Below are 18,660 nucleotides of genomic sequence, written 5' to 3' on the forward strand. Positions count from 1 at the left end.
CACCTAAGGACACAGCCAAGATAAAGCAGGATTGGCTTTGGTACAAGTCTCTGAATGTCCTTGAGTTGCCCGTACTTGAACCCGATTGAGTATCTCTGGAGAGTCCTGAAAATAGCTGTGCCGCAACGCTCCCCCTCCAACCTGACAGAGCTTGAGAGGGTCTGCAGAGAAGAATGGGAGAAACTCCCCAAATACAGGGGTGAAAAGCTTGTAGTTTCATACCCAAGAAAACGCTAGACTGTAATCGCTGCCAAAGGTGCTTCAACAAAGTACTGAGTAAGCGGTTTGAATACTTATGTAAATGAAAAACGATCAACTATCAAACTATTGCTTTGTCATTATGGGGTATTATGGGGTATTGTGTGTAGATTGATGAGGGGAAAAAACAATTTAATCAATTTTAGAATAAGGCTGTAATCTAATAAAATGTGGAAAAAGTCAAGGGGTCTGAATACTTTCCGAAGGCATTTTATTCCCTTTAGCTGAAAACCCCAAACAACCTCTCCTCTCAGACACTGTCAGCAACCAGGCCCTCTGGACTTTACTGTGTGTGTATCTGTGTGTGTGTCTGTGTGTGTGTGTGTGTGTGTGTCTGTGTCACTGTGTCCGTGGCGATCACACTTGTAGCTTCACACATGACCGCATCCCTCAAAACCATTGTTGGGTTCCCCTCCCCCATCTCCTCTCCTACCCCTCAGAAGCTGAGCTAAAGAGATTCATTGATTACAGCCTGAGGGTAAATGAATGGATCTGACCCATCTGCCCCACCCCCCTACTCGCTGGGGTCCCCTATCTCTCTCTGTCTGCCTGTCAGTTTCCCTCTATTACCCTCCCCCATCTCCTCTCCTACCACTCAGAAGCTGAGCTAAAGAGATTCATTGATTACAGCCTGAGGGTCAATTAATGGATCTGACCCATCTGCCCCACCCCCCTACTCGCTGGGGTCCCCTATCTCTCTGCCTGTCAGTTTTTCTGGCTGTCTGACTGTCTGTCTCTCCCTGTCTGTCTCTCTCTCTCTCTCTGTCTGTCTCTTAATCTCTCTTTCTGTCTTTAATTCTTCGTGGTGTTGTTTGTTTAGTGTTTTCCAATTTTCCCAGAAGTGGTTAGATTCTATGGATTTTTCAATTACATTGAGCTGATTTCTGACGTGCTGTTCCTTCTTTTTCCGTAGGGTATTTCTGTATTGTTTTAGTGATTCACCATAGTGAAGGCGTAGACTCAGGTTTTCCAGGGTCTCTATGTTTTTGGTTGGACAGGTTTCTCTATTTCTTTCTTAGGTTTTTGCATTCTTCGTCAAACCACTTCTCTTTTTTTCCTTAAGTTGTCTGCTTGACCTTTTTAGATTTCAAGCTGAAAGGTAGAATATTTTTATTTTATTAATGTTTATTGACATCATTTGAGTCATTTGGAGGTCATTTTTACAACAATTGTTTACAGACAGATTATTTCACTGTATCACAATTCCAGTGGGTCAGATGTGCCTTTAAACAGCTTGGAAAATTCCAGAAATGATGTCATGGTTTTAGAAGCTTCTGTTAGGCTAATTGACATAATTTGAGTCAATTGGAGGTGTACCTGTGGAAGTATTTCAAGGCCTACCTTCAATCTCAGTGCCTCTTTGTTTGACATCATGGGAAAATCAAAAGAAATCAGCCAAATCATTGTAGACCTCCACAAGTCTGGTTCATCCTTGGGAGCAATTTCCAAACGGCTGAAGGTACCACGTTCATCTGTACAAACAGTAGTACGCAAGTATAAACACCATGGGACCACGCAGCCGTCATACCGCTCAGGAAGGAGACGTGTTCTGTCTCCTAGAGATGAACGTACTTTGGTGCGAAAAGTGCAAATCAATCCCAGAACAACAGCAAAGGACCTTGTGAAGATGCTGGAGGAAACAGGTACAAGTATCTATATCCACAGTAAAACGAGTCCTATATCGACGTAACCTGAAAGGCCTCTCATCAAGGAAGAAGACACTGCTCCAAAACCGTCATAAAAAATGCCAGACTACGGTTTGCAACTGCACATGGGGACAAAGATCATACTTTTTGGAGAAATGTCCTCTGGTCTGATGAAACAAAAATAGAACTGTTTGGCCATAATGACCATCGTTATGTTTGGAGGAAAAATAGGGAGGCTTGCAAGCCGAAGAACAACATTCCAACCGTGAAGCACGGGGGTGGACGAAGAAGAGAAGAAACTTGGTCGCAAATGGGTCTTCCAAATGGACAATGACCCCAAGCATACTTCCAAAGTTGTGGCAAAATGGCTTAAGGACAACAAAGTCAAGGTATTGGAGTGGCCATCACGAAGCCCGGACCTCAATCCCATAGAAAACATGTGGACAGAACTGAAAAAGCGTGTGCGAGCAAGGAGGCCTACAAACCTGACTCAGTTACACCAGCTCTGTCAGGAGGAATTCATCCAACTTATTGTGGGAAACTTGTGGAAGGCTACCCAAAACGTTTGATCCAAGTTAAACAATTTACAGGCAACGCTACCAAATACTAATTGAGTTTATGTAAACTTCTGACCCACTGGGAATGTGATGAAAGAAATAAAAGCTGAAATAAATCATTCTCTCTAATATTATTCTGACATTTCACATTCTTAGAATCAAGTGGTGATCCTAACTGACCTAAGACAGGGAAATTTACTAGGATTAAATGTCAGGAATTGTGAAAAACTGAGTTTAAATGTATTTGGCTAAGGTGAATGTAAACTTCCGATTTAAACTGTACATACCCAGCGTGCGACAGAGGTGCAGGAGTTGTGACCCGTTTTTGTTGGTAGTGTTGTCATAGTGTCTAGGGGGCCATATGGAGGAAGGAATGCTGTCACCTCCAGTTAGGTGTTTGTCCCCCTGTGTGCTGATGGTGTCAGGTTCTTGTTCAGTTCTGGCATTTAGCTTTCCACAGACTAGTACATGTCCCTGGGCCTGGAAATGATTGATTTCCCCCTCCAGGATGGAGAAGCTGTCTTCATTAAAATATGGGGATTCTAGTGGGGGGATATAGGTAGCACACATGAGGACATTTTTCTCTGTTGAGATAATTTCCTTATTAATTTCTAGCCAGATGTAAAATGTTCCTGTTTTGATTAATTTAATGGAGTGAGTTAGGTCTGCTGTATACCAAATTAGCATAATTTCAGACCTGGTAGTTTGATGGATGGGACTACCAGCTCTCTGTAACCTAGAGGGCAACCAGTGTTTCCATCTCCTCTATGCCATGTTTCTTGTAGGATGACAATGTCTGTATTTCTGATTTCCTTGATGATGTCTTGGTTCCTGCTCTCCCCCCCCCCCCCCCCCCTCTCCCCATCTTTCTCTCTGTCTGTCTCTCTCTGTCTCTGCCTCTGTCTCTCTCTCGGCCTCTCCTTCTCTCTCTCTCTCCCTCCCCCTGTCTCTCTCTCGGCCTCTCCTTCTCTCTCTCTCTCCCTCCCCCTTTCTCTCTATCTCTCTCTCTCCCTCTCTTCTTCTCCCGGGGTTAATCCACAGCGAAGCCAAAATAAAAAAGCCTAAACCAGACTTGCATTCCAGACAGATTAGCCAATTGGAATCCCCTCTTGGACCCTTGCTGCCCTGGGACTGCGGAGGGAGCGGGGGCCAGGACAGGGGGCTGGATACAGTTAGCCTAGGCTTGTTAGAAGGCAGTTTGACTGGACGAGGGGTGGGGGCAGTAGTTCAGGCTGTGGAAACTAATAACAGAGGCTACAGCTCATGGAAGGCGGCAGGGCAGGCAGAGGGCCATGTGAGGTGGTGGGGGTAAGGGGTTAGTGACAGGAGACAGGGTGGTTTCGTCCAAAATGCCTCCCTATTGAGTGCACTGCATTTGACCAGAGACCCTTGCACACTTTATATATGCTTTACCCATTACATTTTTGGGAGCATGTATAGAATATGTCTATGGGTCCTAGGGAACAGGGTCCTAGGGAACAGGATCCTAGGGAGCAGCGTCCTATGGAACAGGGTGCTGGGTCCTAGGGAACAGGGTCTTAGGGAACAGTGTCTTTGGGAGCAGGGTCCTAGGGAAAAGGGTCCTAGGTAACAGCAGGGTCCTAGGGAACAGGGTCCTAGGGAACAGTGTCTTTGGGAGTAGGGTCCTAGGGAACAGGGTGCTAGGGAGCAGGGTCCTAGGGAGCAGGGTCCTAGGGAACAGGGTCCTAGGGAACAAGGTCCTAGGGAACAGGGTCCTAGGGAGCAGGGTCCTAGGGAGCAGGGTCCTAGGGAGCAGGGTCCTAGGGAACAGTGTCCTAGGGAGCAGGGTCCTAGGGAACAGGGTTCTAGGAAGCAGCGTCCTAGGGAACAGGGTGCTGGATCCTGGGGAACAGGGTCCTAGGGAACAGGGTCCTAGGTAGCAGGGTCCTAGGGAGCAGGGTCCTAGGGAGCAGGGTCCTAGGGAACAGGGTCTTAGCGAGCAGCGTCCTATGGAACAGGGTGCTGGATCCTGGGGAACAGGGTCCTAGGGAGCAGGGTCCTAGGGAGCAGGGTCCTAGGGAACAGGGTCCTAGGGAGCAGGGTTCTAGGGAACAGGGTGCTAGGGAACAGGGTCCTAGGGAAAAGGGAGCTGGATCCTGGGGAACAGGGTCCTAGGGAGCAGGGTCCTAGGGAGCAGGGTCCTAAGGAGCAGGGTCCTAGGGAACAGGGTTCTAGGGAGCAGGGTTCTAGGGAACAGGGTCTTAGGGAACAGGGTCCTAGGGAACTGCGGAGGGAGCGGGGGCCAGGACAGGGGGCTGGATACAGTTAGCCTAGGCTTGTTAGAAGGCAGTTTGACTGGACGAGGGGTGGGGGCAGTAGTTCAGGCTGTGGAAACTAATAACAGAGGCTACAGCTCATGGAAGGCGGCAGGGCAGGCAGAGGGCCATGTGAGGTGGTGGGGGTAAGGGGTTAGTGACAGGAGACAGGGTGGTTTCGTCCAAAATGCCTCCCTATTGAGTGCACTGCATTTGACCAGAGACCCTTGCACACTTTATAGATGCTTTACCCATTACATTTTTGGGAGCATGTATAGAATATGTCTATGGGTCCTAGGGAACAGGGTCCTAGGGAACAGGATCCTAGGGAGCAGCGTCCTATGGAACAGGGTGCTGGGTCCTAGGGAACAGGGTCTTAGGGAACAGTGTCTTTGGGAGCAGGGTCCTATGTAACAGGGTCCTAGGGAACAGGGTCCTAGGGAACAGTGCCTTTGGGAGTAGGGTCCTAGGGAACAGGGTGCTAGGGAGCAGGGTCCTAGGGAGCAGGGTCCTAGGGAACAGTGTCCTAGGGAGCAGGGTCCTAGGGAGCAGGGTCCTAGGGAACAGGGTTCTTGGGAGCAGCGTCCTAGGGAACAGGGTGCTGGATCCTGGGGAACAGGGTCCTAGGGAACAGGGTCCTAGGTAGCAGGGTCCTAGGGAACAGGGTCTTAGGGAGCAGGGTCCTAGGGAACAGGGTCTTAGGGAGCAGCGTCCTATGGAACAGGGTGCTGGATCCTGGGGAACAGGGTCCTAGGGAGCAGGGTCCTAGGGAACAGGGTCCTAGGGAGCAGGGTCCTAGGGAACAGGGTCCTAGGGAACAGGGTCCTAGGGAAAAGGGAGCTGGATCCTGGGGAACATGGTCCTAAGGAGCAGGGTCCTAGGGAGCAGGGTCCTAGGGAGCAGGGTCCTAGGGAACAGGGTCCTAGGAAACAGGGTCCTAGGGAACAGTGTCCTGGGGAGCAGGGTCCTAGGGAGCAGGGTCCTAGGGAGAAGGGTCCTAGGGAACAGGGTGCTAGGGAGCAGGGTGCTAGGGAACAGGGTCCTAGGGAACAGGGTCCTAGTGAACAGGGTCCTAGTGAACAGGGTCCTAGGGAGCAGGGTCCTAGGGAGCAGGGTCCTAGCGAACAGGGTCCTAGGGAACAGGGTCCTAGGGAAAAGGGAGCTGGATCCTGGGGAACATGGTCCTAGGGAGCAGGGTCCTAGGTAGCAGGGTCCTAGGGAACAGGGTCCTAGGGAACAGGGTCCTAGGGAACAGGGAGCAGGGTCCTAGGGAACAGGGTCCTAGGAACAGTGCCTTGTTCAGGGGCAGAAAGACAGATTTTGTCAGCTCGGGGATTCAATCTAGCAACCTTTCGTTTACTCGTCCAACGCTCTAACCACTAGGCTACCTGCCGCCCCAGTTCAGTTCAGTGACTGTCTAACACATACACTGTGTATCCTAGCTGTGTTTTCTGAGATCAGGAGGTAGAAACATATGATTCATTTGGGGAGGAGAGGAGCGGCAGGGTGACCTAGAGAGAGTAGGAGGAGAGGGTTCACATCATCAACAACATCATCGGACAGCAATGACTCAAAAGAGTCTGCTAGTTTGATGCTGCCTGATCACCACAGACAAACTATTGACGGATTGATCCAGAACTTCTGTAAATGAACTCAGTGTTATCCTGTTCACCAGCAGTGGATCTGCTCTACTGTGAAACAGTGAACTGTAAATATAAACTCACACCAACATGGTCTCCCTCTCCTCTCCTGCAGAGATCGTCGACGGCAACGCTAAAATGACCCTGGGAATGATCTGGACCATAATCCTTCGCTTCGCCATCCAGGATATCTCTGTGGAAGGTACCAGGATGTCGATGTCTTTCTCGGTCGGCTGAAGGGACTCTGTCGATGGCAACTAATACTGACATTCTTCCTACTAGTGTTTCGATCTAATTAAACCAAATCTTCCTTTATGTGCAGACGTGACATGTTTGAGATGTTTCAGAGATGTTTGAGATGTTTCAGAGATGTTTCAGATGTTTCAGAGATGTTTCAGATGTTTCAGAGATGTTTGAGATATTTCAGAGATGTTTGAGATGTTTCAGAGATGCTTGACATGTTTTAGAGATGTTTGAGATGTTTCAGAGATGTTTGAGATGTTTCAGAGATGCTTGAGATGTTTCAGAGATGCTTGAGATGTTTCAGAGATGTTTGAGATGTTTCAGTGATGTTTGAGATGTTTCAGAGATGTTTGAGATATTTCAGAGATGTTTGAGATGTTTCAGAGATGCTTGAGATGTTTCAGAGATGCTTGACATGTTTCAGAGATGTTTGAGATGTTTCAGAGATGTTTGAGATGTTTCAGAGATGTTTCAGAGATGTTTGAGATGTTTCAGAGATGTTTCAGAGAAGTTTCAGATGTTTCAGAGATGTTTCAGAGAAGTTTCAGATGTTTCAGAGATGACACATGACTACCACTCTGATTTGAAAACTCCCTACAGCCACAATGTGATTCATTCAGACTGGTTAAATGTGATTAGTTCAAACGGGTTAAATAGAAACAGTCCAGGTTAAACCTGGGTCTTAAATGGCACCCCTATTCCCTATGTAGTGCACTACTTAGCACCCTATTCCCTATGTAGTGCACTACTTTAGACAAGGGCCCCTTGGGAACAGTGTTCCATTTAAGACAATGGCACAGCACATGTTTTTAATTCAACGTTTATTTAACTAGGCGTGCCAGTTAAAAGGACGAAGCCGTGCCAATTGTGCGCCGCCCTATGGGACTCCCCAACACGGCTGGTTGTGATACAGCCCGGGAATCAAACCAGGGTCTGTAGTGGTGCCGAACCCGAACTAACTAACTTCTTGTTGATTTGTTTTTATCCACCCACAGAAACATCAGCTAAAGAGGGTCTTCTTCTGTGGTGCCAGAGGAAGACTGCTCCTTACAAGAACGTCAACATTCAGAACTTTCACATTAGGTAATATAAGGGATCTGGGTCCCATTTTACATTTACGTTGTAGTAGACGCTCTTTACCGAGAGCAACTGACAAGAGCTATTAGGGTGAAGTGGCTTTGCTCGAGGGCGCATCGACAGACCTAGTCGGTTTGGGGATTCTAACCAGCGAACTTTCCGGGTTACTGGCCCAACGCTCTTAACCACTAGGCTACCTGCAGCCCCCATGGAAAGGGAGAGGGGGGATACCTAGTCATATGGCATTCTATTCCCTATAGTACACCCTATAGTACACCCTATAATACACCACCCTATAGTACCCCACCCTATAGTACACCACCCTATAGTACACCCTATAGTACCCCACCCTATAGTACACTATATAGTACACCACCCTATAGTACACCCTATAGTACACCACCCTATAGTACCCCACCCTATAGTACACCACCCTATAGTACACCCTATAGTACACCAACCTATAGTACACTATATAGTACACCACCCTATAGTACACCCTATAGTACACCACCCTATAGTACCCCACCCTATAGTACACCACCCTATAGTACACCCTATAGTACACCAACCTATAGTACACCATCCTATAGTACACTATATAGTACACAACCCTATAGTACACTATATAGTACACCACCCTATAGTACTCCACCCTATAGTACACCCTATAGTACACCATCCTATAGTACACTATATAGTACACAACCCTATAGTACACCCTATAGTACTCCACCCTATAGTACACCCTATAGTACACCATCCTATAGTACACTATATAGTACACCACCCTATAGTACACCCTATAGTACACCACCCTATAGTACCCCACCCTATAGTACACCACCCTATAGTACCCCACCCTATAGTACACCACCCTATAGTACACCCTATAGTACCCCACCCTATAGTACACTATATAGTACACCACCCTATAGTACACCCTGTAGTACCCCACCCTATAGTACACTATATAGTACACCACCCTATAGTACACCCTATAGTACACCACCCTATAGTACACCCTATAGTACACCACCCTATAGGACACCGCCCTATAGTACACCACCCTATAGTACCCCACCCTATAGTACACCACCCTATAGTACACCCTATAGTACCCCACCCTATAGTACACTATATAGTACACCACCCTATAGTACACCACCCTATAGTACACCACCCTATAGTACACCCTATAGTACCCCACCCTATAGTACACTATATAGTACCCCACCCTATAGTACACCCTATAGTACACCACCCTATAGTACCCCACCCTATAGTACACCACCCTATAGTACACCCTATAGTACACCAACCTATAGTACACCATCCTATAGTACACCATCCTATAGTACACCACCCTATAGTACACCACCCTATAGTACACCCTATAGTACACCACCCTATAGTACACCATCCTATAGTACATCCCCCTATAGTGCACCCTATAGTATAGACCCAGTGTGTCAACAGTAGTGCATGACATAGGGAATAGGATGGTAATGTTCGCAACTTAGGTAACAGAAAACTGAGAGAGTTTACAGCCAATATACCAAGCTTGTGTCCCAAATGGCACCCTCCATATGTAGTGCAATTATTATTATTATGATTTACTTTTTTTTATTCGGAGCAGAGTCAGGCCTCGGAGCAGAGTCAGGCCTCGGAGCAGAGTCAGGCCTCGGAGCAGAGTCAGGCCTCGGAGCAGAGTCAGGCCACAGCAGAGTCAGGCCTCGGAGCAGAGTCAGGCCTCGGAGCAGAGTCAGGCCACAGCAGAGTCAGGTTACAGCAGAGTCAGGCCACAGCAGGGTCAGGCCACAGCAGAGTCAGGCCACAGCAGAGTCAGGCCTCGGAGCAGAGTCAGGCCACAGCAGAGTCAGGTTACAGCAGAGTCAGGCCACAGCAGGGTCAGGCCACAGCAGAGTCAGGCCACAGCAGAGTCAGGCCTCGGAGCAGAGTCAGGCCACAGCAGAGTCAGGTTACAGCAGAGTCAGGCCACAGCAGGGTCAGGCCACAGCAGAGTCAGGCCACAGCAGAGTCAGGCCTCGGAGCAGAGTCAGGCCACAGCAGAGTCAGGTTACAGCAGAGTCAGGCCACAGCAGGGTCAGGCCACAGCAGAGTCAGGCCACAGCAGAGTCAGGCCACAGCAGAGTCAGGCCACAGCAGAGTCAGGCCACAGCAGAGTCAGGCCACAGCAGAGTCAGGCCTCGGAGCAGAGTCAGGCCACAGCAGAGTCAGGCCACAGCAGAGTCAGGCCACAGCAGAGTCAGGCCACAGCAGAGTCAGGCCACAGCAGAGTCAGGCCACAGCAGAGTCAGGCCACAGCAGAGTCAGGCCACAGCAGAGTCAGGCCTCGGAGCAGAGTCAGGCCTCAGCAGAGTCAGGCCTCAGAGCAGAGTCAGGCCTCGGAGCAGAGTCAGGCCTCGGAGCAGAGTCAGGCCTCGGAGCAGAGTCAGGCCTCGGCGCAGAGTCAGGCCACAGCAGAGTCAGGCCACAGCAGGGTCAGGCCACAGCAGAGTCAGGCCACAGCAGAGTCAGGCCACAGCAGAGTCAGGCCACAGCAGAGTCAGGCCACAGCAGAGTCAGGCCACAGCAGGGTCAGGCCACAGCAGAGTCAGGCCACAGCAGAGTCAGGCCACGGCAGGGTCAGGCCACGGCAGGGTCAAGCCACGGCAGGGTCAGGCCACGGCAGAGTCAGGCCACGGCAGGGTCAGGCCACGGCAGAGTCAGGCCACGGCAGAGTCAGGCCACAGCAGAGTCAGGCCACAGCAGAGTCAGGCCACAGCAGAGTCAGGCCACAGCAGGGTCAGGCCACAGCAGGGTCAGGCCACAGCAGGGTCAGGCCACAGCAGGGTCAGGCCACAGCAGAGTCAAGTCTGAGGATGAGATCTGCATCGCAAATGGAACCCTATTCTCTATAGAAGGCACAACTTTAGGCCAGTCAAAAGTAGTAAGTAGTGCACTATATAGGGAATAGGGTACCATTTAAAGTAGAGCACTATATAGGGAATAGGGTACGATTTGGGATGCCGGCAGGAACCGAGCAAGCCGCCTCAGAGTCAGACAGGGCTAATAGAAAACAGAGCGGAGCTGAATGCAGATTCCAGACAGAGCTAACAGAGAACAGACAACTGAGATGTTTACATACCAGACTGATGGAGATGAGATGAGATGAGAGGAGAGGAGAGGAGAGGAGAGGAGATGAGATGAAATGAGATGAGATGAGATGAGATGAGAGGAGAGGAGAGGAGAGGAGAGGAGAGGAGAGGAGAGGAGAGGAGAGGAGAGGAGAGGAGAGGAGGAGAGGGGAGAGAATGGGAGAGGATGGGAGGAGGGGGGAGGAGAGGGGAGAAGGGGAGAGGATGGGAGGAGTGAGGATGAGAGGGGAGAAGATAAGGGGAAAGGAGAGGATGGGAGGAGGGGGGATGAGAGGAGAGGGGAGAAGGGGAGAGGAGAGGAAAGAATGAGAGGAGAGGGGAGAAGAGGAGAGAAGAGAAGGGGAGAGGAGGGGATGAGAGGGGAGGGGAGAAGAGAAGGGGAGAGGAGAGGAAAGAATGGGAGGAGGGGGGGATGAGAGGTGAGTAAACATTGGCTTTGTACAGTGTTGTAACAATGTGCAAATAGTTAAAGTACAAAAGGGAAAATAAATAAACAAATATAGGTTGTATTTACAGTGGTGTAATTTAGGGTCAGTCACAGTGGTCAGGTATTCTGCCACTGTGTACTCTCTGTTTAGGACCAGTCACAGTGGTCAGGTATTCTGCCACTGTGTACTCTCTGTTTAGGACCAGTCACAGTGGTCAGGTATTCTGCCACTGTGTACTCTCTGTTTAGGGTCAGTCACAGTGGTCAGGTATTCTGCCACTGTGTCCTCTCTGTTCAGGGTCAGTCACAGTGGTCAGGTATTCTGCCACTGTGTCCTCTCTGTTTAGGGTCAGTCACAGTGGTCAGGTATTCTGCCACTGTGTCCTCTCTGTTTAGGGTCAGTCACAGTGGTCAGGTATTCTGCCACTGTGTCCTCTCTGTTTAGGGTCAGTCACAGTGGTCAGGTATTCTGCCACTGTGTCCTCTCTGTTTAGGGTCAGTCACAGTGGTCAGGTATTCTGCCACTGTGTACTCTCTGTTTAGGGTCAGTCACAGTGGTCAGGTATTCTGCCACTGTGTACTCTCTGTTTAGGGTCAGTCACAGTGGTCAGGTATTCTGCCACTGTGTACTCTCTGTTTAGGGTCAGTCACAGTGGTCAGGTATTCTGCCACTGTGTACTCTCTGTTTAGGGTCAGTCACAGTGGTCAGGTATTCTGCCACTGTGTCCTCTCTGTTTAGGGTCAGTCACAGTGGTCAGGTATTCTGCCACTGTGTCCTCTCTGTTTAGGGTCAGTCACAGTGGTCAGGTATTCTGCCACTGTGTCCTCTCTGTTCAGGGTCAGTCACAGTGGTCAGGTATTCTGCCACTGTGTCCTCTCTGTTCAGGGTCAGTCACAGTGGTCAGGTATTCTGCCACTGTGTACTCTCTGTTTAGGACCAGTCACAGTGGTCAGGTATTCTGCCACTGTGTCCTCTCTGTTTAGGGTCAGTCACAGTGGTCAGGTATTCTGCCACTGTGTCCTCTCTGTTCAGGGTCAGTCACAGTGGTCAGGTATTCTGCCACTGTGTCCTCTCTGTTTAGGGTCAGTCACAGTGGTCAGGTATTCTGCCACTGTGTCCTCTCTGTTTAGGGTCAGTCACAGTGGTCAGGTATTCTGCCACTGTGTCCTCTCTGTTTAGGGTCAGTCACAGTGGTCAGGTATTCTGCCACTGTGTCCTCTCTGTTTAGGGTCAGTCACAGTGGTCAGGTATTCTGCCACTGTGTACTCTCTGTTTAGGGTCAGTCACAGTGGTCAGGTATTCTGCCACTGTGTACTCTCTGTTTAGGGTCAGTCACAGTGGTCAGGTATTCTGCCACTGTGTACTCTCTGTTTAGGGTCAGTCACAGTGGTCAGGTATTCTGCCACTGTGTCCTCTCTGTTTAGGGTCAGTCACAGTGGTCAGGTATTCTGCCACTGTGTCCTCTCTGTTTAGGGTCAGTCACAGTGGTCAGGTATTCTGCCACTGTGTCCTCTCTGTTTAGGGTCAGTCACAGTGGTCAGGTATTCTGCCACTGTGTACTCTCTGTTTAGGGTCAGTCACAGTGGTCAGGTATTCTGCCACTGTGTACTCTCTGTTTAGGGTCAGTCACAGTGGTCAGGTATTCTGCCACTGTGTACTCTCTGTTTAGGGTCAGTCACAGTGGTCAGGTATTCTGCCACTGTGTACTCTCTGTTTAGGGTCAGTCACAGTGGTCAGGTATTCTGCCACTGTGTACTCTCTGTTTAGGGTCAGTCACAGTGGTCAGGTATTCTGCCACTGTGTCCTCTCTGTTTAGGGTCAGTCACAGTGGTCAGGTATTCTGCCACTGTGTACTTTCTGTTTAGGGTCAGTCACAGTGGTCAGGTATTCTGCCACTGTGTACTCTCTGTTTAGGGTCAGTCACAGTGGTCAGGTATTCTGCCACTGTGTACTCTCTGTTTAGGGTCAGTCACAGTGGTCAGGTATTCTGCCACTGTGTACTCTCTGTTTAGGGTCAGTCACAGTGGTCAGGTATTCTGCCACTGTGTACTCTCTGTTTAGGGTCAGTCACAGTGGTCAGGTATTCTGCCACTGTGTACTCTCTGTTTAGGGTCAGTCACAGTGGTCAGGTATTCTGCCACTGTGTACTCTCTGTTTAGGGTCAGTCACAGTGGTCAGGTATTCTGCCACTGTGTACTCTCTGTTTAGGGTCAGTCACAGTGGTCAGGTATTCTGTCACTGTGTACTCTCTGTTTAGGACCAGAGAGCATTCTAGTTTGCTTTTGTTTTTTTTGTTAATTCTTTCCAATGTTTCATGTAATTATATTGTAGTTTTCTCATGATTTGGTTGGGTCTAATTGTGCTGCTGTCCTGGGGCTCTGTTTGTGTTTGTGAACAGAGTCCCAGGACCAGCTGGCTGAGGGGACTTGTTTCCAGGTTCACCTGCCTGTGAGTGAGGGTTTGAGAATCACTTATTTTTTAGGTGTTTAGATAGAATTGATTTGCTCTTTTATGGATTTTGACAGAGGAAATCGCCCTAATTCTGCTCTGCATGCATTATTTGGTGTTTTATGTTGTATACTGGGGATATTTTTGCAGAATTCTGCATGCAGAGTCTCAATTTTGTGAATTCTTGGTTGGTGAGCGGACCCCAGACCTCACAACCATAAAGGGCAATGGGTTCTGTACCTTATTCAAGTATTTTTTTGCCAGATCCTAATTGGTATGTTAAATTTTATGTTCCTTTTGATGGCATAGAAGGCCATTCTTGCCTTGTCTCTCAGATCGTTCACACCTTTGTGGAAGTTACCTGTGGCGCTGATGTTTAAGGTCGACCTTGGCCGATTTAATAAGGGGCGATTTCAATTTTTCACAACAATCGGTAATCTGCCTATTTCGGACGCCGATTACATTGCAATCCATGGCAGGCTGCAATCCACGAGGAAACTGGCAGGCTGTAATCCATGAGGAAACTGGCAGGCTGTAATCCATGAGGAAACTGGCAGGCTGCAATCCACGAGGAAACTGGCAGGCTGCAATCCATGAGGAAACTGGCAGGCTGTAATCCATGAGGAAACGGGCAGGCTGTAATCCATGAGGAAACTGGCAGGCTGCAATCCCCGAGGAAACTGGCAGGCTGTAATCCCCGAGGAAACTGGCAGGCTGCAATCCACGAGGAAACTGGCAGGCTGAAATCCATGAGGAAACTGGCTGGCTGCAATCCATGAGGAAACTGGCAGGCTGCAATCCATGAGGAAACTGGCAGGCTGCAATCCATGAGGAAACTGCATGGCAGGCTGCAATCCATGAGGAAACTGGCAGGCTGCAATCCATGAGGAAACTGCATGGCAGGCTGCAATCCATGAGAAAACTGGCAGGCTGCAATCCATGAGGAAACTGGCAGGCTGCAATCCATGAGGAAACTGCATGGCAGGCTGCAATCCATGAGGAAACTGGCAGGCTGCAATCCATGAGGAAACTGGCAGGCTGCAATCCATGAGGAAACTGGCAGGCTGCAATCCATGAGGAAACTGGCAGGCTGCAATCCATGAGGAAACTGCATGGCAGGCTGCAATCCATGAGGAAACTGGCAGGCTGCAATCCATGAGGAAACTGCATGGCAGGCTGCAATCCATGAGGAAACTGGCAGGCTGCAATCCATGAGGAAACTGGCAGGCTGCAATCCATGAGGAAACTGGCAGGCTGCAATCCATGAGGAAACTGGCAGGCTGCAATCCATGAGGAAACTGGCAGGCTGCAATCCACGAGGAAACTGGCAGGCTGCAATCCACGAGGAAACTGCATGGCAGGCTGCAATCCATGAGGAAACTGACAGGCTGCAATCCACGAGGAAACGGGCAGGCTGACCACCTGTTACGCTAGTGCAGCGTCAAAAGGACCTTGTGGCTGCAATGAGCGAGTTGCTAGCTAGCATTAAACTGATCTTATTAAAAAAACAACCAATCTTCACATAATCACTAGTTAACGACACGTGGTTGATGATATTACCAGGTTAACTAGCTTGTCCTGCGTTACATATAATCGATGCGGTGCCTGTACATTTATCATCGAATCACAGCCTACTTCAACTTCGCCAAACGGGAGATGACTTTACAAAAAGCGCATTAGTTGCACAAATGTACCCCAACCATAAACATCAATGCCTTTCTTAAAATCAATACACATAAGCACATATTTTTTAAACCTGCATATTTAGTTCAAATAAATCCAGGTTGGCAGGCAATATTAACCAGGTGAAATTGTGTCATTTATCTTGTGTTCATTGCAAGCAGAGTCAGAGTAAATGCAACAGTTTGGGTCGCCTGGCTCGTTGCGAACTGTGATTCTTCATAACAAATACCGTCATTATTTTGCCAGAAATTTACATAATTTATGACATAACATTGAAGGTTGTGCAATGTAACAGCAATATTTAGACTGATGGATGCCACCCGTTAGATAAAATACCGAACGGTTCCGTATTTCACTGAAATAATAAACGTTTTGTTTTCGAAATGATCGTTTCCGGATTTGACCATATCAATGACCTGAGGCTCGTATTTCTGTGTGTTTATTATAACTAAGTCTATGATTTGATATTTGATAGAGCAGTCTGACTGAGCGGTGGTAGGCAGCAGCAGGCTCGTAAGCATTCATTCAAACAGCACTTTACTGCGTTTTGCCAGCAGCTCTTAGCAATGCTTTAGCAACAGCACAGCGCTGTTTATGACTTCAAGCCTGTCAACTAAAGTGCCTATAAGAACATCCAATAGTCAAAGTCGAAACGTCATAATTCCTATAATAACTACAACCTAAAACGTCTTCCCTGGGAATATGGAAGTCTCAAGTTAAAAGAAACACCTTTTTTCAGTCCTCATCCTCTGTATCGATTATCGTCGTTGGAAAATCAGAATCGGTCGACCTCTAGTGTGTTTAGTTTTCTAGTGTCTAGATGGAATTTGTATTCCTAGTCCTGGGAACTGGGATTTACTGTCAGGGCCAAAGGTCTGACAGAATCTGTGCAGAAGATCTAGGTGCTGCTGTAGGCCCTTCTTGGTTGGGGACAGAAGCACCAGATCATCAGCAAACAGTAGACATTTGACTTCAGATTCTAGTAGGTTGAGGCGGGGTGCTGCAGACTGTTCTAGTGTCCCGCGCAAATTTGTTGATAGATACAGTACCAGTCAAAAGTTTGGACACACCTACTCATTCCAGGGTTTTTCTTCATTTTTTACTATTTTCTACATTGTAGAATAATAGTGAAGACATCAAAACTATGAAATAACACATATGGAATCATGTAGTAACCAGAAAAAGTGTTAAACACATCTAAATATATTTTAGATTTTAGATTCTTCAAAGTAGACATCCTTTGCCTTGATGACAGCTTTGCACACTTTTCTCAGTACATTGTTTTCACTGAGGAAATGTATGAGTCTGCTGTTAATGATAATGCAGAGGATTTTCACCAAGGCTGCTGTCGACGCATATCCCAACGGTAGTTATTGGGGTCAAATTTGTCTCCACTTTTGTGGATTGGGGGTGATCAGTTCTTGGTTCCAAATATTGGGGAAGATGCCAGAGCTGAGGATGATGTTATTAAAGAGTTTTAGTACAGCCAATTGGAATTTGTGGTCTGTATATTTTATAATTTAATTTATGATATCATCAACACATATTTTGTCCTGTAGCTCATTCAAGGTAATTGGAGAATCCAGTGGGTTCTGGTCGTCTTTAATATTTGATCGTAAGATTTGTAATTGATCATGAATATGTTTTTGCTGTTTGTTCTTTGTTATAGAGCCAATCAGATTGGAGAAGTGGTTTATCCACACATCTCCATTTTGGATAGATAATTCTTCGTGGTGTTGTTTGTTTAGTGTTTTCCAATTTTCCCAGAAGTGGTTAGAGTCTATGGATTCTTCAATTACATTGAGCTGATTTCTGACGTGCTGTTCCTTCTTTTTCCGTAGTGTATTTCTGTATTGTTTTAGTGATTCACCATAGTGAAGGCGTAGACTCAGGTTTTCCAGGGTCTCTATGTTTTTGGTTGGACAGGTTTCTCTATTTCTTTCTGAGGTTTTTGCATTCTTCATCAAACCATTTGTCATTGTTATTAACTTTCTTAGGTTGTCTGCTTGACATTTTTAGATTTGATAGGGAAGCTGAGAGGTCAAATATACTGTTTAGATTTGATAGGGAAGCTGAGAGGTCAAATATACTGTTTAGATTTGATAGGGAAGCTGAGAGGTCAAATATACTGTTTAGATTTGATAGGGAAGCTGAGAGGTCAAATATACTGTTTAGATTTGATAGGGAAGCTGAGAGGCCAAATATACTGTTTAGATTTGATAGGGAATGCTGAGATGTCAAATATACTGTTTAGATTTGATAGGGAAGCTGAGAGGTCAAATATACTGTTTAGATTTGATAGGGAAGCTGAGAGGTCAAATATACTGTTTAGATTTGATAGGGTAGCTGAGAGGTCAAATATACTGTTTAGATTTGATAGGGAAGCTGAGAGATCAAATATCTGTTTAGATTTGATAGGGAATGCTGAGATGTCAAATATACTGTTTAGATTTGATAGGGAAGCTGAGAGGTCAAATATACTGTTTAGATTTGATAGGGAAGCTGAGAGGTCAAATATACTGTTTAGATTTGATAGGGAAGCTGAGAGGTCAAATATACTGTTTAGATTTGATAGGGAAGCTGAGAGGTCAAATATACTGTTTAGATTTGATATGGAAGCTGAGAGGTCAAATATACTGTTAAGATTTGATATGGAAGCTGAGAGGTCAAATATACTGTTTAGATTTGATAGGGAAGCTGAGAGGCCAAATATACTGTTTAGATTTGATAGGGAAGCTGAGAGGTCAAATATACTGTTTAGATTTGATAGGGTAGCTGAGAGGTCAAATATACTGTTTAGATTTGATAGGGAAGCTGAGAGATCAAATATCTGTTTAGATTTGATAGGGAATGCTGAGATGTCAAATATACTGTTTAGATTTGATAGGGAAGCTGAGAGGTCAAATATACTGTTTAGATTTGATAGGGAAGCTGAGAGGTCAAATATACTGTTTAGATTTGATAGGGAAGCTGAGAGGTCAAATATACTGTTTAGATTTGATAGGGAAGCTGAGAGGTCAAATATACTGTTTAGATTTGATAGGGAAGCTGAGAGGTCAAATATACTGTTTAGATTTGATAGGGAAGCTGAGAGGCCAAATATACTGTTTAGATTTGATAGGGAATGCTGAGATGTCAAATATACTGTTTAGATTTGATAGGGAAGCTGAGAGGTCAAATATACTGTTTAGATTTGATAGGGAAGCTGAGAGGTCAAATATACTGTTTAGATTTGATAGGGTA

The 18,660-nt window shown here is 47.2% G+C and overlaps 1 protein-coding gene across 5 annotated transcripts in view; it reads left to right on the plus strand.

The window, feature by feature from the left end:
- LOC110512290 (alpha-actinin-1-like) overlaps positions 1 to 18,660 on the plus strand; it is a 116,224-nt gene that overhangs the window by 45,155 nt on the left and 52,409 nt on the right. For all 5 annotated transcript variants that reach the window (XM_036955342.1, XM_036955344.1, XM_036955343.1 and 2 more), the window contains 2 exons: positions 6,493 to 6,579; positions 7,616 to 7,703. In XM_036955342.1, the coding sequence (XP_036811237.1) occupies positions 6,493 to 6,579; positions 7,616 to 7,703 (175 nt within the window). The remainder of the gene's footprint in view (positions 1 to 6,492; positions 6,580 to 7,615; positions 7,704 to 18,660) is intronic.

The sequence above is a fragment of the Oncorhynchus mykiss genome, chromosome 19, assembly GCF_013265735.2.
Source record: "Oncorhynchus mykiss isolate Arlee chromosome 19, USDA_OmykA_1.1, whole genome shotgun sequence".
NCBI lineage: Eukaryota > Metazoa > Chordata > Actinopteri > Salmoniformes > Salmonidae > Oncorhynchus > Oncorhynchus mykiss.